This window comes from Suricata suricatta, chromosome 6 (assembly GCF_006229205.1).
Source record: "Suricata suricatta isolate VVHF042 chromosome 6, meerkat_22Aug2017_6uvM2_HiC, whole genome shotgun sequence".
In the NCBI taxonomy this organism is placed as follows: Eukaryota; Metazoa; Chordata; class Mammalia; order Carnivora; family Herpestidae; genus Suricata; species Suricata suricatta.
The window spans coordinates 46,437,476-46,462,561 of NC_043705.1; the positions used below are offsets into that span (position 1 = coordinate 46,437,476).

General features: G+C 34.8%; 1 protein-coding gene across 9 annotated transcripts in view; it reads left to right on the top strand.

The window, feature by feature from the left end:
- The window catches only part of ERBIN (erbb2 interacting protein), a 121,368-nt gene that overhangs the window by 69,138 nt on the left and 27,144 nt on the right, over positions 1-25,086 (top strand). For all 9 annotated transcript variants that reach the window (XM_029942345.1, XM_029942344.1, XM_029942346.1 and 6 more), the window contains 10 exons: positions 1,377-1,440; positions 3,874-3,948; positions 4,779-4,923; positions 6,430-6,502; positions 6,845-6,974; positions 7,281-7,396; positions 8,630-8,699; positions 16,812-16,911; positions 23,328-23,449; positions 24,049-24,222. In XM_029942345.1, the coding sequence (XP_029798205.1) occupies positions 1,377-1,440; positions 3,874-3,948; positions 4,779-4,923; positions 6,430-6,502; positions 6,845-6,974; positions 7,281-7,396; positions 8,630-8,699; positions 16,812-16,911; positions 23,328-23,449; positions 24,049-24,222 (1,069 nt within the window). The remainder of the gene's footprint in view (positions 1-1,376; positions 1,441-3,873; positions 3,949-4,778; positions 4,924-6,429; positions 6,503-6,844; positions 6,975-7,280; positions 7,397-8,629; positions 8,700-16,811; positions 16,912-23,327; positions 23,450-24,048; positions 24,223-25,086) is intronic.

Sequence of the window (25,086 nt, forward strand, 5' to 3'; positions counted from 1 at the left end):
AAGATTGTTTTCTTTCAGTCTTCGCCTCCTTCCTCAGAGACCTCTTAACTTTTCTCAGAGTTTACCTGGTATGATATTATGGACGTAAGAGTTTAATATCATAGCATCTAATCTTTCTTTAGAAAGATACTGGAAATACCTTTTACTTTGTTACAAAGCAAGTTTGAACTGACATAGAGATTTTCTGGACAAAGACAGATCTGCATAAGGGAAATAGAATTAAAGTACTTTATAGTACCTGAGACTAGGCCCTTAATAATTTTAAGTTTTTTGAGAAAAATTGGTGTGAAATAAGTTAAATTAAAGGAACATTGATAGAATGACACATTTAAAATGGAAGCACTGGTGAATATTAGATTCCTCATCACGTTAGGTCAGTAACACAGTGGCATTACATTTATGTGTGTTCTTGAGTTTGTTAGTTTTTCACCAAGGAGCCAGAGAAATGTTTTAAGTGAATTTTATTTTGGTTTTTCTAACTTGTCCAATTCCTAGCAAAGATAAAAAATAGTCTGTGTCCTTGTGTTGTAATTTAAGGATGCTGTAGTTTTTTAGTGATGTTAATTTTTAACTTACATATTAATATATATTGATAATATGATAATAACTGTATTTTGCTTTCCTTTTGTTATATCCCCTCAAAAATTATAACACAGAGTTCTTTATCTGTGTAGCTGGTCGTACCTCAATCTGTCAAAGACTAGATTTCTCTAAAAATAGTACCTAAGAGTATAAATATGTTTATGAATTAATTAGTTAAGGTTTTTAAAATGCCATTTTGATGGAAACAGGAAAGTACAACTGAGTTTATTTCATTATGAAATTAGTTTTTGTGCATTTCTCAAGTCTGTAATTGCATAGAAATATTGATATTAGGTTGGAAGTTAAAAATAATGTATTTTGGCTTTAATTTAAAATAAATTTTATCTCATATGTGTGATTCTTATAAAACTTTGAGTATTGAATTTAATTTGAAAATATGGGGAGAAATGTCCTATTTACTATTCTTAGAATTTTGAGTACTGATTTTCACAATCAGCTATATTGAAGTTTTATAAATATATGACAAGTCTTGAAAGAAGGTAATAATGATATACCTGCCAAACAGTCTCATTTATATATAAAAATTTATTCTTTGGAAAAAACAATGAAAGCTCAAATTCTGGCCTCTGGGTTTAAACTTACTGCAATTGCTTATGAATAAAAATGAAAAAATTACGTATAGTTGACTTCTGATAAATTATTTTTATTTTGTCAATATGTGAAAGCCTGTACATTGGATGTTACATAAGATTGTTTAACACTATTAATTTTCAAAGCTTCCAAGTAATTGATATTTTTCTATGCTTAATTCTCCATTAATCCCTTGTACATAGAACCATGAATAGACTGACCCAACTGGAAAGATTGGATTTGGGAAGTAATGAATTCACAGAAGTGGTAAGTTTACACCAATCTCTAACCATAGGTCTTATATTTGAGAACTTGTAAAAATTAATCTATTTATTTCTTCACATTTTTTGAATTTTTTTAATGTTTATTCTTGAGAGAGAGACAGAGCACTAGTTGGGGAGGGGCAGAGAGAGAGACACAGGCTCTAAAGCAGGCTTCAGGCTCTGAGCTGTCAGCACAGAGCCCCATTCAGGGATTAAACCCATGAACCATGAGATTTTTTTTTTTTTTTATGAACCATGAGATTTTGACCTGAGCCAAAGTCCGACACTTAACCAATTGACACACCCCTATTTCTTTGCATTTTTCAGTATAAAATAGGGTAAAGATAAACACATATTTTTAAGGGAAAAAAAATACAAAAATTCCTAATAGGTAAAATTAATCAGATAGAAATAGCTGATAGTAAGAATAAAATGTAAAAAAAAAAAAAAATGAGAAACCCATGAAAAAGGTAACTAAAAGTTTTTAGGCACACTAAGTAGACATTGTGTGCTGACAGCTCAGAGCTTGGAATCTGCTTCAGATTCTGTGGCTCCCTACCTTTCTGCAACCCTTCTTTGCCTTGCACTCCATTTTTCTCTCTCTCAAAAATGAATGAACATTAAAAATTTTTAAAAAAAGAAAAATACTTCTGAATCAGAAGTAACTCCTGAGGGGTATTGGTCAGGAATTTATTCGAAGATATAATATTTTTGTATAATTTTACTTTATAACTAAAGGGAAAACATTGGGTGAAACAGTTGTTATTTTTGAGTTTGCAGTAAGACCTCTGAATTGTTCTTTCTTTGTATGCAAAGTGTGCTATTAAATGGAATCAGAAAGGAAAGGAGTATGTCAGTAGATTTTTATCTTTAGTGAGTTCTCCAAAAGAACTCAGAAAATAAGCTAGATATTTTTTTTTAAGAGGAATTCATGGATCTAAATATCCTCATTAAAATTTTTTACATTATGTTTGTTTCTTTTTTAAAATTATGGTTGATTTCAAATGACAGTCTTTTTTCTTTAATTCTAGTACATTTAACATGCAGTGTGACATTAGTTTTAGATGTGTCATGTAGTGATTCAGCACATTATCATAATGTAAATCTGTACATTACTCACTGCTCATCAAGAGCACTCCTCATCCACTTCACCTATTTTACACATCCTTGCATCCCCTTCCATCAGTTTGTTCTCTATAGTTGAGATTCTGATTCTGGGGTTGTCTCTTTTTTTTTTTTTTCTTTATTTATTTGATTTATTTCTTACATTCCACATGTATGTGAAATCATGTGGTATTTGTCTTTGACAGACTTATTTTGCTTAGCTTCATGCTCTAGAGCCATTCATGTTGTTGCAGATGGCAAGATCTCATTCTTTTTTATGTCTGAGTAATATTCCATTGTATCTGTATATACTACATCTTCTTTATCCATTCATTTATTGATGGACACTTGGGCTGCTTCCATATTTTGGCTATTGTAAATAATGCTGTCATAAACATAAGCGTACATATATCTTTTTTGAATTTAATGTTTTGTACTCATTGAGTAAATACCCAGTAGTGAAATTGCTGGATCATATTTTTAATATGTTAAGGTACCTCCATACTGTTTTCCACCGTGGCTGTACCAGTTTACATTCCCACCAACAGAATAAGAGTGTTCCTTTTTCTCCATAACCTCACCGAAATTTGTTGTTTCTTATATTGTTGATTTTAGCCATCCTGACAGGTGTGGGGTGATATTTTATTGTGAGTTTTGATTTGTATTTTCCTGATGATGAGTGATATTGACCGTCTTTTCATGTGTCTGTTGTCAAATAATCTTCAAAACAAGAATTTCTCAGTATTCTTGTCAACTTCATGATTACCCTGTGGGTTATTGTATTATACATTTGTTCACCAGATAGTCAGTGAACTTTCCATCTAAAGTCAATGGAAGAGCATGGTTGTTTTGGATATTTTGTTTACTGAAATACTCTTTCGTATTCTTTGTTTTATTTTAATTGATGGCTTGTGATGTGGAATTTTTTACTCCTTTTGAGAAAAATGCATATACTATGCTTCCTACCTTTTTAAACTTAGTATTTTTACATGTATTAATTGATTTCCACATTAACTATTTGAAAAATCTTAATTATTCTTAATTCTATGAATCAGCAGCTTTCAGGTTCATTAATTTTTGTACCATTTTGGTTTCCACCATTATACATTTTTTAAAAAATTTACCCTTAGAATGGTAACAGTTAAAACACAAAGGAATATTTCTTTTTATCCAAGTTACACTTAGAATTCTTACCTGTATTTTTCATTAGCAGTAAATATGAATGACATGACTTTTATGTATTGTGTTATCATATTGGTTAGATAGATATGATGGTACTCTCTGCCATCACAGTGAAAGTATTGACCCCCTTCACCCCTTCTTATCCAAACAGCCTGAAGTACTTGAGCAACTAAGTGGATTGAAAGAATTTTGGATGGATGGTAATAGACTGACCTTTATTCCAGGGGTATGTATATCAAACTTTAAATGGGTTCTCTTACTGCCCCCTTTATTTGCAGTTTTATGAATTGTATATTTTCAGATTATTTTTTTTTAAAAAGGATAGTTATTTAATTTTTAATAATTAAGTAGAAGTAAATTACATTTAATTTTTTTTTTTACTATCAATACATCCTTGATTAAAATCAGAAAATTTCCATTGTAAACTTGGGTAATATGATCTCTTTTTAATATATGGACTATAAACGTCCCCATGGTTGCAATTGAGTTTCTATCCTAATTCATTTTGTCCAGAAAATTGTTAAGTAGGGTATTTTCCATGTAGTTTCTGTCTTATCCACGGACGTTTTGTTTTTTCCCATACCTGAAGAACATAAGATTACCTGTACGTGCTCTTGCCCTAGCCAGTGGTGACAGCTGAGTTCCCAAAGAAAAGTATATGTCCCTTGTCACTCTGTTAGCTTTATTACTGAATACATTCCTTATGGCATTTTTTTAAAGTTTGTTTATTTATTTATTTTGAGATAGAGCGAGAGTGGGCAACCAGGAGAGGAGCAGAGAGAAAGGGAGAGCGAGAATCCCAAGCAGGCTCCATGCTATCAGCGCAAAGCTGAACATGGGGCTCAGTCTCACAAATGCTAAAGATCATGACCTGACCTGAAATCAAGAGTCAGATGCTTACCTGACTGAGCCACCCGGGCACCCCTACTCATGTCGTTTAATAAGAAATTGAATCTTTTCTCTCATATAAACATGTAATAATGAATTATAACTTTGTATTGAGTTTATTACCTAAACTTGCCATAAATTAGCTTAATTTCTCTCTTTTCCTTCTAGTTTATTGGTAGTTTAAAACAGCTCACATATTTGGATGTTTCCAAAAATAATATTGAAATGATTGAAGAAGGAATTTCAGCCTGTGAAAACCTTCAGGACCTCCTATTATCAAGCAATTCACTTCAACAACTGCCTGAGACTATTGGTTTGTATTGCTTTCTAATTCATGTAATTAGTTTTTACTAATTCAGAAATTACTTTGTGGTCATTGCTTCACTCAAAGCTTTCATGTATCAAATTTCATTTATTATGAGCTAGTTTTTTGTTTGTTTATCTAGTTACTTTTTTTGAGAGAGAGAGAGCGCATGTGGGAGGGATGGAGAGAGAATCCCAAGCAGGCTCCACACTAACAATGCAGAGCCTGATGTGGGGCTCAAAACTCACAAATGGTGAGATCATGACCTGAGCCAAAATCAAGAGTCAGATGCTCATCCAACTGTGAGCTAGTTTTATTGTACCGCTAGTCACAAATCTTCTATGAATTGTTTTCCACATATGATCACTTACACAGTTTACTTCTTAGTTGACATTACTGCATTTTTCTTTATGGAAATGTCATTTTTATAATTCTGATAAAATTTAAAATCGTTAACAACACGTTCATTTATCCAAAGTATACCTTCTAGTCATAGCCCTTATCTAGTAACTTTTTTCAGTCTCCCTTCATTTTAGATGAGAAAACAAACCAGTTTAGCAAGTCCTATGAGAGTCTATATATGTATGGTTGTTTGCAGTCTAATGATGCTTCAAGGAAATTGAATAATTTTTTTAAAGAACCAAAAACGTAAACCTTGCCATCTTCATGATATTTAAAAACAATTTCTTTTGGCTTATTTATTTTTGAGACAGAGAGATACAAAGCACAAGCAGGGGAGGAGAAGAGAGAGAGAGAGACAGAGAGACAGACAGACACAGAATTTGAAATAGGCTCCAGGCTCTGAGCTGGCAGCACAGACCCTGATGCAGGGCTCGAACACACAGACTGTGTGCGATCATGACCTGAGCCGGCACAGAACCTGATGCGGGGCTCGAACACACAGACTGTGCGATCATGACCTGAGCCAAAGTCAGACACTTAGCCAACTGAGCCACCCAGGCGCCCCATGATGTTTACACATAAGAACCAAAAAATATTTTTACACATTTGTCAAGTTACTTAGTTGTTTTGGCTCATTTTACATTTTGCAAATTCTGCTATGATTTATTCACCACTTTTAATTTCAGACTTGATTCTTATAGTTTTAGTATTTGGAATACATAGAATAGTTTGTTATACACCTACTATTTCCTTTTTGTTTGTGCTCACTGGTGCCGTGGCATTGTTTTAAGGAGCAGGGTTGCAACTGTGAACAAAGCAGACAGAGGTCCTTACATTTATAAAGCTTACATTTTAGCAGGCGTAAAATAGTTAAATATACGCTAATGTTAAAAAGTGATATATAGATGAAAATTGAAAATATAGGGTAAGGGAATACAGAGTGATGAGATTAGGAGGGATGAGATGTGATCAGGTTGGTTTCTCTTTTTTATACGTTCACTAAGAAAGTTCTCCATGATTCCTGTCAAATGTAATATGTGCTCACATTGACTGTTGGTTGACTTGCTTCTAGTACAAGCTGGAAAATTGTATATTATTTCTTCCCTCAAATAGGTTCATTGAAGAATGTAACAACTCTTAAAATAGATGAAAATCAGTTAATGTATCTGCCAGACTCTATAGGAGGGTAAGATTTTTCTGATTCACTAGAAGACTTGGCTTTCATTCAGCTTTATATATTTATGTTTATATGTATATGATGTATATGTTTCATTCAGCCATATATATTTTCAGATAAGCACTTAAATGGCATCTCAGGGAGATTCCATAAGCATTTTAATAAGTAATTGGTTACAGGTTGGATATATTTATAACAAAGATAGACTTATTTTAATTGTTAGGTTAAGTTAGTGGAGATACAGATTAGCTAGATTTGTTAAAGTCAAGTTCCAAGGTTGATATGTTCTAAAGTTTTGGATTATATATAGGAAACTTTGTAAAATTAATGTGTTTTCTATTTTAATTAAAGGTTAGTATCAATAGAAGAACTGGATTGTAGCTTCAATGAAGTTGAAGCTTTGCCTTCATCTGTTGGACAGCTTACTAATTTAAGAACCTTTGCTGCAGATCATAATTACTTACAACAGTTACCCCCAGAGGTACTGTATTTAAACTTGTCTTGAATTTTTTTTCATAATATTTATTATGGCTATCCAGTACAGTTTTTTTCTGTTTTCTTCCAGAAATAATTATGTAACTAAGTTATTTATTTTCTAAATAATAATAGCTATACTGTTTTACAGATATACCAACTTTTCTTTGTACATGAAAATTAATAATTAAAAAGAAAATGATTCTTTTATAAATGAGAAAAATGTTTTCATAACTTTGAAAATTATATTTTACCTTTTTCTATTAAGCCATACACCAGAATTTTGATCCCCAACTTTATGCTTCTCTTTTAGATTGGAAGCTGGAAAAATATAACTGTACTATTTCTCCATTCCAATAAACTTGAGACACTTCCAGAGGAAATGGGTGATATGCAGAAATTAAAAGTCATCAATTTAAGTGACAATAGGTTTGTAATGATGTTGGCTTATAGAAGACACTGAATGGATGATATTAAAGTTTTATTATATGATAGAAAATCAAATGCATGTTGTTCTTTTCATACTTAGTTTTGGTTTTTAAATAGAATTTTGGGGGCACTTGGGTGGCTCAGTCGGTTAAGCATCTGACTTCGGCTCAGGTCATGATCTCATGGTTCGTGGGTTCGAGCCTCGCTTTGAGCTCTTTGCTGACCGCTGAGAACCTGGAGCCTGCCTTGGATTCTGTGTCTCATTCTTTCTCTGCCCATCCCCCACTTGTGCTCTGCCTCTCTCTGTCTCTCAAAAATAAATAAATGTAAAAAAAAATTTTTTTTAAATAGAATTTTTATTTGAAAGAATGCCCTAATTTTAACTGTGGTTTTATGTTGTGGTTATTTGTTGCAGTTCATTTTGTGTCAACTTCAGCCATATAACTTAGAGTTTTAGCTTACAGCTATTCTTACAGTCACCATTTAAAAAATTTTTTTTTATATTCTCATGAGTTCTTTATACTACTTTGTGTTTTACTCATTACAATGTTTAAATAGTCTTTGGAATATGAAAGTTATGGCTCACAATAAGCAAAGAACAGTGCATTTTTTATTAACTAAACATTCCTCTAATAATTTGTTCTTTAAAAAATTTTTTTTAACATTTATTTTTGAGAGAGAGAGAGACAGAGACAGAGCCTGAGCAGGGGAGGGGCAGAGAGAGGGAGACACAGAGTCCAAAGCAAGCTCCAGGCTCTGAGCTGTCAGCACAGAGCCTGACATGGGCCTTGAACTTAAAAACCAGGAGATCATGACCTGAGCCAAAGTCGGTTGCTTAATCAACTGAGCCACCCTGGCGCCCCATTATAATTTGTTCTTTTAAATACAAATAAAATATCCAAAGAAATTTTATGAGACATTGCCTAATGTGTTCTTGTCTTTATATTAAAGTAGGGATAGTTAACATTTTTTTGTAGCAGATAATTTTTTGAGATTATTATTAATTTTTCCACAGCTGAATTGGTTCAGTTGAGAATTATATTTTTAAATGAATTCTTATAAAATAATGTTTTATCTTATAACTTATGTCAAAGACTTATATTGGGTTCTCTCCTAAATTAAATCTTTTTCTATTTCCATATTCAATAATATGACATTGTTTAGAAAACCATTATATTTTGCTCTTATGTTTTAAAATTTCTTATTTTAGTTTTGGTTTTATTTTTCTCACAGATTAAAGAATTTGCCGTTTAGCTTTACAAAACTGCAGCAACTGACTGCTATGTGGCTCTCAGATAATCAGGTAGGCATTCTGATTTTGTAAGTTACTGGAATTCCAACTGTGTTATATGATTATGCACAATAATTTATCTAGGCTCATTTAAGAGCAGTTATGCTCTGGTACACATTTTAAAATGTGTGTAAGGAATAATGAAAATTTTTAGATACATATAATTTATGTGCAATTTGTATAGATTGAAAACAGAAAATACGATTGGACTAATTTCTCTTGAATCTGTAGAAAGATAAATTAAGAAATCAGACTCAATACTCTAACTTTTTGAAGTTTTTATAGTGATTCTCTCAGGTATATATCTATAGATTTGATAATGAATTTAAATTATGCCTCTAACCAGACACTTTTTTTTTTTTAGTGTTTCTAAGGAATTAGGAGTTATTTCTTGGACTTTTTTTGATAGATAAACATTTATTGAAGACTTAAAATAGTCCATGAACTTCTCTGGGAGCTTGAGATATATTGGTGACACAAATAGAATATTCTTATATTCTCATTGAGCTTACATTTTCAAGGGAGATAGAAACAAGTAATTATGTAATAATATGTCAGAGCTACAAAGAAACACAGAACCTGAGACATTAGAAGAGTAGGAGGGCAGGCAAAAGAAAACCTCCAATTTAAATAGGGTGATTTAGCAAGTGTCTCTCTCTGAGGAAGAGGACCAGTGGAGCAGACATGCACATGAAATTAGGAGTGAACTGTACATAGACTAAGGCAGTAAGTTGGGGGGAAATGTTCTTTTAAATAATTCTAAGAGCAAAAGTCCTAATACTCGAATGAGCTTGGTTTAACTGAGAACTAGAAAAAGCCCTGAGGGCTGGAATATAGTGAGTAAGTAAAAGAATTGAATAAGATTAGATCGGAGAGGAAAATTGGCACTATAGATCATATATGACCTTGTAGGCCTACTAACCAATTAGGGTTTTAGTCTGACTTAGATAGAAATCTGTTGAAGTATTCATGCCAGGAAATGGCAAGATGTGATGTACATTTTTAAAAGATTATTTTGACACTTATATGAGAACAGTCTGTGGGTGCTAAGGGTAAGAGTGGAATATCCTATATTGGAAGGAGAAAGTTAAGTAAAGAGGCTTTTGTAGTTGTTTGGAAGGAAGTGTTGCTGGGCTTCAGATATTGAATGGAGACGGTGAGAAGGAATGTAGGAATGTTGGCCAGTAGTTGACTATCAGGTATACTGTCTAGAGATAAAATGTGGGAGTCAACATTGTATAAAATAGGATTTAATAACATGAAAGTGCATGAAATTATGAGGGAGAGAAGATAGAGAAGAAAAGGTCAATGATTGAGCTCAGGCATGAGAGGGGCCCCAACAAGAGAATAAGAAGAACCAGTCATCCAGGAGGGTGTGTTATCTAGAGAGCCATCTGAAGGAAGATTAACCGTGACAAATTATTGCTGGTGGGTCCAGTAGATGAGTACTTCCAATTAACTATGAGGCTTGTCAAGTCAGAAGTAGTTAACTGACCATGAGAAGAGTACATAGTTGTAGCAGAATGGTGGGGATGAAATACTGATTTAAGTGTATTACAGTGCATGGGAGAAAGGAAGGCCACAAGAATGGACTTACCCTAGTACTTTGGCTAAGTTCCCATTTGGACAGTTGATAGATATGTCTCTCTGTATTTGCCTTGGTCTTAGAATTAAATGTTAGTGTTTTATCCTTGCAAATAGTAGCTATAATTCACCTGTGAAAAACATTGGAAAAATGGATTTAGAGTTTAATTTGAAACGTCTTAGGATTCGCAGTGTAGCTTGTTACAAATGTTCTATATTAAATGACAAGAAATCTCCTGTATAATGTCACCAAAATAATAGATTGTAGGTCCTAAACAAAATAAAGGTTAACTTACACTCTGTAAGTACGAGGAAATCTTTTTTCCATATCTATTCTCAGCTGTGTATTACTTTTTTTTAGCAAGGCAGAGTATCCTTTTAATATATTATTGCCTAACATTTGACTTTGAGCATTGCTTATAATAATTTATCTAAAGTTGTATTTTTCTCAAGGTTTGGATACATGAGTCTCATAAGATATTCTTAAGTTCCATAGTTGAATTTGCTCGGGAGACTATGTTATATCCTTCTTTTGGGTTTTATTAACAACTCTTACATGGTACTACAGTAAAGAAACCCACTTGAGTATATTTCAGGATTCTCCAAACTTCTTAACCAAGGCCTCTTTTCTTACATAACTCTTATTACTGTACTAAAAGCCTTAAGTTGTTGTCATTCCATGCTTAAGAATCAGATTGTAGTATTTACTTGTTCTTCAGGTTAGGGAAGGAAATACTAAAATGATGACACCTTTGCTTTTATTACAGCTTGAATACAAGGATGACTTCATCATCATTAAATGTGTCAATTCGTTTCTAATCTCTCTTAATTGAGTATTTAATGTGAAATGTTTTGAAATTCTGCATCTGGATTTACAAATCATGGCTGGAGTCTGGCTTATCCAGTTAGAGTTATTATAGTATGGATGAGACATAGCTCCTGGTTTTGAGCACTCTGAGACTTTTTTCGTATAATAGCACTACTTTAGGTAAAAGAATACCAGCAAATTATGTCAGACAACCCATTTTACTGAAATTATCTGTTATCTAAGAAAGTTTTTCATATTTATGGTGTTCTCATTTTCTTCTCCTTGCTCCCCATCTGTTAATTACTTTTAAAAAATAAAAATTGTAGTGATGAGGGGTTTTGAGTTTTTCTCAAAGTTTGACTGAATAGTAAAGTAGTAAATCATGAAGCATCCTGTGTAGCCATATTACCTTCCTTACAGTACGGAGTAGTCATTTTGCTGTGAAAGAACAAATTATAGGGGAGGAGGTATGTGAATGTAGTTTGATGATGAATTATCAAATTAAATTGCTCTTGAATATTTCACTGACCATGTAGTACATGCAGGACATGGAATAACCATTTTTTATGAGTCTCTGAAGTCTTAAACAGAAGAGTTGATTTGTTTCCTCATTCATTTATTTCATCATTTTCATTCAAGAACTGTTCATTGAACAACTGTTTTGTGCCAGGCAGACTAAGCTGGGCCAAATAAGGCTGTTAAGAAGGTCTTTGTAATACAATGTGATAAGAGACTTGGTAGGACTGGGCTTCAGGTTCAAAGAAGAGAAGCTTAACTTGGGGATGTAAAGGCAGGTTTTTCCAGAGGAGGAGATTCCTGCAGTGACTAATTCTCCAACAATCATAGGATTTAAACAAAGAAAGGGGAAGAATATTCTGGTTAGAAGGAATATTATAAACCCGAGCATTTTTGATGAAGTCTGGTGTACCAGGTAACTGTACAGGAGTTCATTGTGACTAGAACATAACCTTTGAGATGGAAGACTAGAACATGAGGCCAAATAGATCATGGAGGATCTTGTATACCAGGCAGAGGAACTTGCATTCTATTTCAAGAATGGTAAATAGATGTGTTTTTTTTTAATCTTGCATGTTAACTTTGATAAATTATGAGTGGCTTCTGAAAGATTGTTTTAAGGATTTGGAAGTCTTATTCAGGCTCAGTGGAAAATTGCTGTGATTAGGATGACTGTATCATTTATTGTCCATGCTAGCGAAAAGGGGCTTTATGATAATTGTGTCAAAACAGCATGTGTAAAATGTGAGTGTCCAAGGCATACTGGGTTTTGGTCATCATAGTTCTAATCAATTATTCATATATGCCATCAATTTAAAAGGAAGAAGTCATCCTGTGATATATGTCAACCCAACTGTAGTTGATGGTGAACCATTATAACATATGAACAAGCAAGTACTAGGATCAGATTGCTACTTTGGTAGGTTTTCTGGGCTGCACTGTGAAAGACAGATTTAGCCAGGAATCGTGGTGCCAAGTGTGAAGGCATGAAAGACTGGTCGGCCCGTGTTTCTATTGCCATGCTCAAGGCAATAGAAGATGTTGGCTTGAAGTAAGATAATGACAATGGTGCCAAAGAAAAGCTGGCATATTTAGGGCATAACTTAAAAGGTCACATTAGTAGAATATATGAATGCATGTGTGTGAGAAGAAAGGCTGTAAAAGCAAAGATGAGCTTTTAGAGATGTGGCTGAAGTGACTAGATGGATATTGATATAATAACTGAGATGAGGAACAACAGAAAGAAAATGTTTATGGGAGGATATTAAGTTCCCCTGTTTAGACATGTTTATTTTTCTGAATAGGCATGTTTAGAACAGTTTTAATGGCCCTGCCGTGACTTTATTTTAGACTGTGGTTTTTCTGCTCTTGGTTTCTCCATTATTTTAATTTCTAACCTCCTGGGATTTCTCAGAATTGCTCCTTGAAGGCATGGTTTCCTTTTTCCCAGAAGCATTATAGATCTGCTTTGTTTAGTTATTAAAAAAATTTTTTTAAATGTTTATTATTGTTGAGAGAGAGAGAGGGAGAGAGACAGAACACGAGCAGGAGAGGAGCAGAGAGGGAGGGAGACACAGAATTCGAAGCAGGCTCTAGGCTCTGAGCTGTCAGCACAGAGCCTGACACGGGGCTCAAACTCATGAAATGTGAGATCGTGACCTGACCTGAGCCAAAGTCAGACACTTAACCAACTGAGCCACCCAGGTGCCCGTTTCTTTAAAAAAAATTTTTTTTAAAGATTGCTGTTACAAGAAGAGATATAGGAGTTCATCCCATCATCTTAAATGCTTTTTCTAGGGAGTGGTTCTATATAGCTTTTATTATTTTCTCAAAAAGGATTCATTGACTTTATTTACTTAAATGTTAGGGATGGATGAATCCTAAGCAATACTAACATTTAAGTGGCAGGTGGATTAATAAGCTTTGAAAGAGTGGCCATAGAGGTAGAAGAAAAACTATATGATAGTAGATTCAAGACAAGGATGAAGCAAATGGCATGAGGGAAGGAGTTGTAATGGGAGTTGTAATGGGATAAATGCTGTTGAGATGTCAATTCAAATGAAGTCTGGAAAATATGCAAGTTAAGTATAACTTCTTTTGACTATAGCTAATGTAATTTTAGAGGTATACATCAAAAACCTGACTGATAAAATTTAGAGAAAAAAATAAATGAGAGAATGGCTCCATACAGTAGTTGATTAAGCTTTTCAGAAGGTTTGATGAGAAAAGAAAGGAGTGAAACGTAAAGAAATTGGTAGCTGGAGGCAGCATAAGAAGGAATTCTTTAAGGGGCGCCTGGGTGGCTCAGTCGGTTAAGCCTCCGACTTCGGCTCAGGTCATGATCCTGTGGTTTGTGGGTTCAAGCCCCACGTCAGGCTCTGTGCTGACAGCTCAGAGCCTGGAGCCTGTCTTCAGATTCTGTATCTCCCTCTGTCTCTCTGACCCTCCCCTGCTCGCACTGTCTCTCTCTGTCTCTCAAAAGTAAATTTAAAAACATTTAAAAAAGGAATTCTTTAATATTAGAGAGCATTTTATAAGTTGCTGTGAGGAGACTATGGAGAATGATTAAGGATATGATAAGAAGTTGGATAACTGGTGTGTAACTGATAGAATTTAAAACTGTGGCAGGGATTCTTGTCCTTTTGATGGCAGCTTGGTCTGAAGTTTGTGAGAGGAAGAGCAAATGTATATGTTGAAACTCTTAGAACATAGCAGTTTCCAAGCAAATTTTACATCCTATTTTTGTTCTTTAAAAAAAAATAGCATCTTCAGGATATAATTTAGGAAACAGGATTTTTAGGCACCATTGAGAATCCCTGTTGAAGTCGGTTACCAGAGACTTGTAGTTACTTTAATTTGCTCAGTTGTGTAATATAGAGAAAGCACACAGTTGGAACAATTCTGGGTTGCAGCTTTGCCAACCCTAGTGTAAAGAGAAAGACAGTGCAACAAGGTAGTCTTGCTAATTGGTAGGAAGGTGGTTATAATGAGATCTGGTGAGGTACAAAGAGAGAAGCAAATAAAAGAAAGAATGATGGTGATAAAGTTGAAAGTTCAAGGGTGTGTCAATTTTGGTGAGCTTGACTAGCACGTATTGTGAAAACTGTGGCGAGAGAGTCGGCATGGTGTCTGTGTTACCGTACTCTACTGGTTGTCCGTCCACGTGCTTGACCGCTCCTCAGTTTCCTTTTCAGGAATTTTTCTTCTCCAGTCTTAGATATTGGTGCCCCATATGGTACTCAAGGCTCTTGTTTCTTTCCATATACTTACCTCTAGGAAAGATGCAATTACTATCCATATGCCCATTATTCCTTACAATTATCCTCAGCTCTCAGTTCACCTTCTTTTACTGTACACTCATTTTCTGTTTAACATTGCCACCTAGAAGTTTCAAATTCAACCAGCCTAAAAGTGAAGGTGCCATCCTCTACTCCCAGTCTTTTTTTTTTTTTTTCCTGCTTCCCTAGATTTGTAAAAAGTACTTGCTAGAGACAGAGACTTGGGAGTATAACTCAACTATTATTAATCACTGAACTCTGTTTAGTCTTAACTCTTAAAGATCTCAGGTGTTTTTCTGTTTTACTTTATCCCTTCCTTCACTTCCCTTAAATATAATCATCTTAAACATAGTGTATCATCTCCAGTACAGTAGGCACTAGTGTCATGTGTCTAGTCCAAATTGAGATGTGCTCTAAGTGTAAAATATATTCTAGGTTTTATTTCATATAAACAAAGAAAGTAAAATAGCACATTAACAATTTTTATTGATCACACAATAGAATCTTATTTTGAATATAGAAGATATGTTAAATTTAATGTATTATCAAGTTTTAATTTATTTTTAGTTTTTAGAAACACGTGACTGCTAAAAATTTGTAAATTATCTATGGTTCTCATCTATTTCTAGTAGTGTTGACTTGGACTACTGAGATGTGAAATAGGTCTGTGCCTCCAGTGTTGCCACCACCTCTAATCTCAAACCACCCTAGTTTCATTCTGAACCACATGACAACTCAAGTGATCCTTTTATCTGGTTCCAGCACTAACCAGGAGATCAGAAGATATTAGGAAAGGATGTAGAATGGCAGAGGCAGAGATCAGAATGGTAATGGCAGAATTTAATATCCCTCAAAAGAACAGGCATTTATACTTGGAGAAGAGTGATGAGCTCACAGCATTTGTAAGCTCTAAATTAAATTAAAGCTCCTGACCGAGGGTGTATGATCTTTGGGAGGATCATAAGCAACCCTGTTTTTGAGACTACTACAGGGAAGCACTGTCCATTTCTATTAATCTGAGTAGGTCAGGGAAAGTTTTCAGTGGAGATGTTTGAGATGCAAGGCAATTTGTTTCTTGTGGGACAAGTTGAGGGCCATGGAGAAAATGTTTGAATGGGAGTTAAATTACAGGATAGCATTAGCTAGCTGCAGGGTTTTCACAAGTGTATGTCTAAAGAATCAATTGATAGGGTGGCAAGTGAGGGAAGATTAGGTAGTTTCCTACCTGTCTGGAGTCAGCCACGGCATAGATTGGTAGGATTTTAGGTTAACGGACTGGCCAAAGGTATTAGTTATATTAAGAATAAATTGAAAACACTTCATAACCAGTGAGGAGAGAAATCTTAAGAAAAAATGAGGTCCAAAAAAAGGAAAAAAGTGTTATAGTTCCACCATTGAGTGAGTAAACTTGTGGTATCATTAATGGAGATAGGAGACACGGGAGAAGAGAGAAGCAGGTTACAACTTAATGTTTGTTATAAGTCCTCTATTTTCAGGTAGAATTATCCATGGGTAACTAGACTAAACCTTCTAAACTGTTTCTATAAAAGCCTCTTCCCAAAGGGGAAAGATAACATAAAGGAAGCACGATAAGATAGAATCCAAAGACTTGTTTTATAGCTTTATTAAGTTACTGTGATAAGTAATTAATGGACTGTGGATATACTTAGTACATGAGATCTTTTAAAATTGTATTAACAACCAATGATAATTGCATTACAGTGTGTTTTGTTTTATACTGAAACTAAATTATATTTTTTGATTTTTATAAGATTTCAAATCAATGCTTAAAGCCTAATTATGTATATATAAGCTTGTTTTTGTAATCTACACATTGATACTTTATAGAGAAAATGGTGAGTACTTATTCAGAGGAATTGCTGGGTATGTATTTGCTTTAGGATTATTAAAAATTAAACATTTATTTTCTTTCCCTAGTCCAAACCCCTGATACCTCTTCAAAAAGAGACTGATTCAGAGACCCAGAAAATGGTGCTTACTAACTACATGTTCCCTCAGCAGCCAAGGACTGAGGATGGTAGGAATTTAAAAATCTCTTTTCTTTTGGGGCACCTGGGTGGCTCAGTCCAGTGAATGCCTGACTCTGGATTTTGGCTCAGGTCATGATCCTGGAGTTATGGGGTTGAACCCCAGGTTGGGCTTTCTGCTAAGTGTGGAGCCTGATTGGGTCTCTCTCTCTCTCTCAGTCCCTCTCCCTCACTCCCCCTTGTTCTGTCCCCCTCTCCTTCTGTATCACTCACTCTCCCTCTCTCTCCTCTCTTTCTCTCTCTCTCTTCCCCCTTCTTTGTTCCTCTCCCCAGCTCACGTTCTCTCTTTATAAAAAAAAAAAAAAAAAAGTCCTTTTAAGAAAAAAACAAATACTAACAAATCACAGCAAAGGTATGAAGTGAATTTTAAGTCTCATAGACTTTTACTAGCTTGAAGGGAATTTAGAGAATTGGTCAATAAAGTTCTCTGAAAGTGACAATAAGTCAGTATGTCAGAGTTATAGGTAGTTGAATTTGGAGGTACATGTAGCATATGCTTTCTTAAATGATTTTTTGAAATTAAATAGTCAACTTCATTCAACTTGTTATAGATCTCTCTATTCTTTGCTAAATGTCAGGAATGCATGTTAAGTGTTATGTAATTAGGACTGTTGAAGCAGGAAATGTTTTGTTCACTTCTTTTGTTGTAGACTAAATACTATCTTTGGATCTACATACCACATAAGGATAATATGTAGAATTCTGCCTAAAATGTTATTTCTAAGTTCTTAGGTTTTGCCTAGAAAGGGGAACATATCCTTTTCTATTGGCCATACATGTTTCAACAGTTTTGGTATGAAAGCATTTTAGACTAAGGACCAAATTTGTTCTAATACGTGTTGTTAAGTGTCTGTGTGATAATGTTTTGGGTGGTGGTGGCGTTTGGAACTGACAGCCAGGAAAGTATTCTTAAAGACCTCTTTGGTGCAAAAAGGTGATTTTTGTTAAAGCATGGAGACAGGAGTCATAGGCAGAAAAAGCTGCACTGGGGTTGTGAGGAGTGACTGATTATATACTCTTAGGTTGGAAAGGGGTTACGGACAGTTTAAGTCTCTAAGGAATTTTGGAAGCAAGGTTTCCAGGACCTCTAGGGGTAGGTGTTAGGAAAACATCATTTACATTTAGTAAAACCTTAGTCATGAGACCCTTCAAATGTGTGCACGGGGTCATATGCTTGGAGTATAATTGCCAACATATACTTGGGGGCTAAAGATAAAGGAGCTTTGCAAAGGAATTTTAAGTGTGTAAGGAGACTCACAGGATTCCAGATGTCTGGATAATGTTAAGCCAAGATTCCCTTTTGCCCTAGCAAAGCGTCATCATTGAGGCAGCTGAACTCCCAGGGGAAGGTCACACTGCCTGTTTCATGGACTTGTCAGTGGGCTGTAGGCAGGAAGGGAATTTAATTTTTCATTTGTCTTAGTTTCCCACCTCTCAATGGCAGGCTGTTAAACCTCTTCCCTTTGTTCTTGAACAGCTAGGAATATCTAAGGAATGTCACACATACTCCACCTGGGGATGGGGAGGATGCTAGCTTGTACTTTGCCCTCAGCTCACCTTATGCTCCCTCATGTGTGTAAGGTATTTTTATTGTTATACTTAAAAATATAATTTTTATGTGTATATTTTTCTGAAACTAGTGAAAATCTTTATGGTTCAAAGTTATTTGTAAATTAACTCTTAACACATAAAAACACTGAAGAAAAAAATCTAAATTGATCATTAACTTTAATTTATGAAGTATACCAGAGGTAAATTAAATAAATTCTGGAACTTCAGTTTCCTTATCTTGAAATAAAGATAATAGTATCAGTTTAGCAGGGTTTTTGTACAGATGAGATGCACTGAACATAAAGTGCTTAGTTTGTACTAAGAATCACATTGGCTGTTGTTATTCTTACATTGTTTTGGCGGGTGTAGCAAAACAGTTTTGAAATACTTAAATAGATGAAAAAGTAAAATTACTTAACTTCTGTTCTATTATTAGTGATAAATAATTGAGAACTCATTTATCTATGTTAATTATTTCTTGTTATTTGCAGGAAGGAATAAAAGACTTGCTTTGATAAGTTACTATTTTATGGGAATATTTAATGAGGTTTATTTGGGTGAAGCAAAACTCTTTAGCTTTTGAATTGAATTAAAAGTTAAGACTTGTGATGTGTTAGATGTGAATAGTTTACCTCGTTGGGAATCTGTAATTAAGGTTTAGGGAGGGGCGCCTAGGTGGCTCAGTCGGCTGCTCAGATCATGATCTCACAGTTCTTGCGTTCGAGCCCCACATTGGGCTTTGTGCTGACAGCTCAGAGTCTGGAGCTGCTTCAGATTCTGTGTCTCCCTCTGTCTCTGATGCTCCCTTGTTCATGCTGTCTCTCTTTCTCTCTAAAATAAATTTTAAAAAACAGTAAAAAAAAAATTTTTTTTTAAAGTTAAGGTTTAGGGAGTAGGTTTGTAAGCACGAGCTCTCTTCCATATATTTAAATCGACCCCTTATTTCCATACTTAGCAGTATAATTTGGAGACATATATCCGTAACAAATTATAGTATATTTAATTTTAGACAATGTTGAAGTTTTATTTTATGCAAGTACTCTATATGTACATTGGAAGTTAATGAGTTCAAGGGCACCTGGGTGGCTCAGTCAGTTAAAGTGTCTGACTTTGGCTCAAGTCACAGTCTCACGGTTTGTGGGTTCGAGCCCCACACTGGGCTTTGTGCTGACAGCTACCTCAGAACCTGGAGCCTGCTTCATATTCTGTGTTTCCCTTTCTCTCTCTTCCTCTGCCCTGCCCATGGTCTATCTCTGTCACTCAAAAATGAATAAATGTTAAAAAAAATTTTTTTTCTTAAGTTCAAGGATGCTTGGCAGGCTTAGTCAGTAGAGCATGCAACTCTTGATCACAGAGTTGTGAGTTTAGGCCCCACAGTGGGCATAGAGATTACCAACAAAAAAGAGAAGAAAGAAAGAAAAATTCAAAATACATCTGCCAACTCTGGCTTATGCCCGATTGTGCATTGTGGGGAATTATAGTGAATGTTTGGATACATCAGTAGGTGTTTTTTCCTTCGTTTGCCATAGTCACTGGGATTCATTTCTCAGTTTTCCATTTCATGTCTGAAGAAGATTTTTGGATATTAGAAAATAGAGTGAGCATCCCTATAAGTGGTATTACAGGCAGCCAGCTACATAATATATTCTAATAATTGTTCTTTTATGTGGGAAGATAGAATGCTAATACTTAAAATATTTGTGAGGAAAGGGAAGAATGAATTCCTAGTGTAAGAAGAGCCATTAATGTCCTTCCTATTGCATGGGGTAGCAAATTATTTAAGTAAAGGACCATTTAATAAATATTAAAGGCTTTGTAGGCCATTGGTTTCTGTTGCACCTGCTTGATGCTGCCTGTTTAGTACAAAAAGCAGTCACAGACAATATGTAAACAAATGAGCATAGGCGTGTTCTATAAGATTTTATTTATGAACCGAGAAATTTAGATTTCATGTATCATGAAAAATTATTTTATGTTTTGGGTGTTTTTCCCTCAACAAATAAAAAATTTAAAACTATTCTTAGGTTGTAGACTATACAAAAACAAAGTGGGCCAGAATTAATAGGTCTCTGTCCCCATCTTAAAGGATAAGAATGACAAATTGGGAAAATTTGCTCTAATTTTCATTTTGATACTTTTGTTGTGAAAAATAATAAAAGCTGGTAATTATTAGAAATCAAAGACAGATATCATTCTGAAGGAAGATTCTCAACAAAATTCTTTTTTTCTTGTGAAGAAATCAAGTCTCCAAAGGCCATATTTAATCTTTGATATTTTTATTTTATTCATGTGTTATTAGTGCTTTGTCTACCTGCTTTGTCACTGCCATATCTGTGTTTTCCTCTCTCTCTCTCTCTCTCTCTCTCTGCCCTTCCCCTGCTCACTCTGTCTCTGTCTCTCAAAATAAAATAAAAGACATAAAACACCATGCTTTCAAGAAGCTCAGTTGGTAGAGCCACTCTTGATCTCAGGGTTGTGAGTTCAAGCTCTGGGTGTACAGATTACTTAAAAATAAAATCTTAAAAAAAAGAAGCTCATGTTGTAGAGAGGGATAATGATGGGTAAATTTGAAAAGAAAGGCCTTGTATTTTGGGCCTGCTTAGAGGAATCCTTGTTGAATGGGAAGTATGCATCCTCCTAACAGTCTGTAGCTGGAGAAAGCTGATTGTTCAGTTGTGGGAACAGTTATCAGTCTGAGGCTTTTGATTGCTTTTCTTTACTCAGTGAACTCAAAGAAAAACTTGCCACTAGAGGTTGAAGGAAGGGCCTTTGAGGTAAGTGACTTGTAGTGGGAGAAAAGGCCAAGTAGAAATAAATAGAAGGATTCTTGGCCTGCCTGAAGATGAAGCAAAGATGAGGGAATACCATAAATTTGTAATGGTTCTAAACAACAAGGTGAGGTCTCTCTTCTCCAGTAGAAGCCAGCAGTCCAAAATGAAGAAGGTGACTGAAGTAGCACATTATGGGTTTTGTTGAATAGGTATAACCTAAGGAAAAGGGGCAAGAAATGTGAGTGGTTAAAATAATATATCATGAAATCTAAGCTGAATAGAAAAGAAAGTAAAACCTAGAGTGGTTTTACAGGGAGAATAAGGAACTCAAAGTTTACAAACAATAATAGGGAAGTGAGTGATGTGAAAGGACAAGTGTGTAGTGGTCAAGGAGGAGCAAGAGTTTTTACAGAAGCCTAGGTCTTAAGTGTGACCATGGTTAGGAATCACATTGGTGAAATGCAGATGGATGTTGGAATTAAGGACATTGAGGAACTATGAAATTGTAGTGTTGATGTGGGGGGAAGGGGGTCTTCATACATTGTTATCATTCAGGATATTGACAGGTTTTAAGTGGAGAGAAAGGCTGTAGGCAAACACTGGAATTTTCAATGAATATGCCAGGGTGATTAGTCTTAGTGGCATCTAAAATACAGAGAAAGTGATAGTATCACCTGATACCCTGAATCTCAAAAGATGTAAGATTTATACTTAAAGGGTAGAAAGTGTAGCTGACCAGAAGTTGACAGGAATGAAAGGCATTGTGAAAGTTATTTGATCTGAAAAAGTTCTAGTGTAAGATTGCTTTGGCATGATGTAAAAACTGTTAAGAGATTTCTGTCCTAGGCTTGTGACTGCAATTACTGCCTGGAAGTAGGCTGTTGCAAACTGCTTGGCTTTCCTTGCCTTTTCAAGTCTACCACCTGGGAAATCTACAGATATTCCTAGGAATTTGAATTACATTCCACAAACAAAAACAAATTTTCTCATTCTTTAGCTATTGAGAAGTGCTACAAAGTAATCAAAGAAAAAATGATCAAACCAAGTAATGAAAACAAGGAAAAGCTGAAGACAGAAACTTGATCCTAATTGTTCATATTTGGTATTGTGGTATTTTGTTTGGATATGAAATTAAAGTAGGGTAAGAAGCCCAAAATAAGGACTAAAAATTAATGGTAATTATGCTACTTTTGCATAAATATTCAAACTGACCACATATGGGTAGCCCAGGAATTTCATTTTTATCTATTAGCTAATTTAAGTCCCTTTAAGTTTTTTTGTTTTGAATAGGTATAGTCATTTTCTTTTAGTTGGCAGAAAACAATTTGTGATTTGATCTTGTATTGCACAAACTTCTGTATGGTGATATAGACCTGGATTAATTCTTTAGCCTTGGATCTTTTTCAGTTACCTAATTCAAAAACTGTAACATTTGTTAAATCTTTACCTTTAATAGTATATTGTATAGGAGAGTATAGAGTGTTAAGTTTATATTAGGTTTTTAATTTTTCTTATGTTTTGATAGAGAAAATATCTTGTAAGCACTTTACTTAAGTAAAGCTATATAAAGTATAATGTTTAATGCAAAGATGTAATTACAAGGTATCAGGATAACCTTTTTTAACTCAGAATAACTCACTTTGTCTTCACCTCTCTGTTCCCCATACATAATGAGCAATGTTCTAATTGGGAATATTATTCTGAATGCAGAAACTTGGATGAAATAATTTATATATTACCATGTGGTGCATGTGTTGCTGAAGTGAGCACTATTTATTACCATGCTGCTTTCTGTAGGGAACTGCACAAATTCACCTATCTACCATGTTGCAAGTGTTAGATTCTTATCAGGAACCCTTCTGGTAATAAGACAGATTAGCTTTAATGAAGAAAATATATGTGATTAATATTATAAAGAAATAACTAGAGTCACAGCCTGCTTCTAGCATTTAATGCTGCTGGCATTGACCAGTCTTAATTTAATGAATATAACTCATAAGGAAAATTATGAACAAGTAGTAGCTTTTCATAATTACAGTAAGATATAGTGGGGGGTTTTATTTTTGGTTTTTTGTTTTTTCTAGTTATGTTCATATCAGATAATGAAAGTTTTAATCCTTCATTGTGGGAAGAACAGAGAAAACAGCGGGCTCAAGTGGCATTTGATTGTGATGAAGACAAAGATGAAAGGGAGGCACCTCCCCGGGTGAGTTCCAAAGAGAAAAACATGATTGTCCTTCCCTCTTCCTTTTCTTTAATGATGTATTTACTTATATTCTAAAGCTAAAGAATTCTCTTATGAGCATTTTTTTTAAATCAGATTGAGAGTGTGTGTTGCAATGACAGAAGTAGTAAATAATACGTTTCCAAGTTACTCTAGCTGAATCCCAGAAAATGACATTAGACTAACTTTGGAAGTACTTGGTTCCTGGCAATATAAGTCAGTAGGTAATTGTAGGAGTTTTATATATGTCTAGGTAAATACTGGAAAACGTAACTGTTTGAAGGCCTAGCGATGGTGTTGGCAATATCCATACCATAAATCTTAAAATGGAATACATTTAAGTCTGATTTAAAAAAATTTTTCAAAATGTTAGTTAAATCTATAACTGTAAATTATTTTACTGTTGATAAAACCATGCTTTTACTGTGTCTAAAATGCTTTCAGTGGCCTGTTCTTTGTTTTTAAAGTTACCCCAGGAGCCAGGTAACCAATATAATTAAGATGCATTATAGATTAAAATTTTAGGTTGATGTTAGGAATATTTATCGATATTTCAAATTTCATTTATTTTCTTTTTCTAGGAAGGAAATTTAAAGAGATATCCAACACCGTACCCAGATGAGCTTAAGAATATGGTCAAAACTGTTCAAACCATTGTACATAGATTAAAAGATGAAGAGACCTATGAAGATTCTGGAAAAGATTTGAAACCACATGAAGATCAGCAAGTTGTAAATAATGATGTGGGTGTGAAGGTTAGAAAACTCACTTTAAATCTTTTTTTGTTTTGTTTTGTTTTGTTTTTAGAGAGAGAACAGGAGCAGGGGAGAGGAGAAGGAGAGAGAAAGAATCCTCAACAGGCTCCATGCTCAGCTCAGGAGCCTGACATGGGGCTTGATCCCACAACCCTGAGATCATGACCTGAGCTGAAACCAAGAGTCCGATGCTCAACCGACTGAGCCATTTAAGCACCCCAGAAAACTCATTTTAAAAGAATTGACTAGGGGGGCACGCCTGAGTGGCTCAGTCAATAAACATCCGACTTTGGCTTGAGTCATGATCTTATGGTTTGTGAGTTTGAGCCTCGCATCGGGCTCTGTGCTGACAGCTCGGAGCCTGGAGACTGCTTCGGATTCTGTGTCTCCCTCTCTCTGCCCCTCCCCCACTCGTGCTCTGTTTCTCTCTGTCTCAGTAATAAAAATAAACATTAAAAAAAAAAAAGAATTGACTAGGGGTTCCTGGGTGGCTCATTCAGTTGAGCATCTCACTCTTGATTTCAGCTCAGGGTCATCATCTCAGATCGTGGATTTGAGCCCACATCAGGCTCTACACTGACAACTCGGAGCCTGCTTGGGATTCTCTCTCTCCTCCTCTCTCTGCCCCTCCCCTGCTCTCATTCTCTCCCTCTTTTTTTCTCTCAAAATAAATAAATAAACTTAATAAAAAGAATTGACTAAAACTTCAAGCACTTGAAAACTTTATAATAGTAATTGATATAATGGTCCTTTTTGTATACACTATAAAAAGTCCTCCCAGATTTAGGCTGTTCCCAGCTATTTGCAGTAAAAGCTGAAATAATCAGCAAACTCTCCAATTGCTATTCTTACCACTTCAGTTGG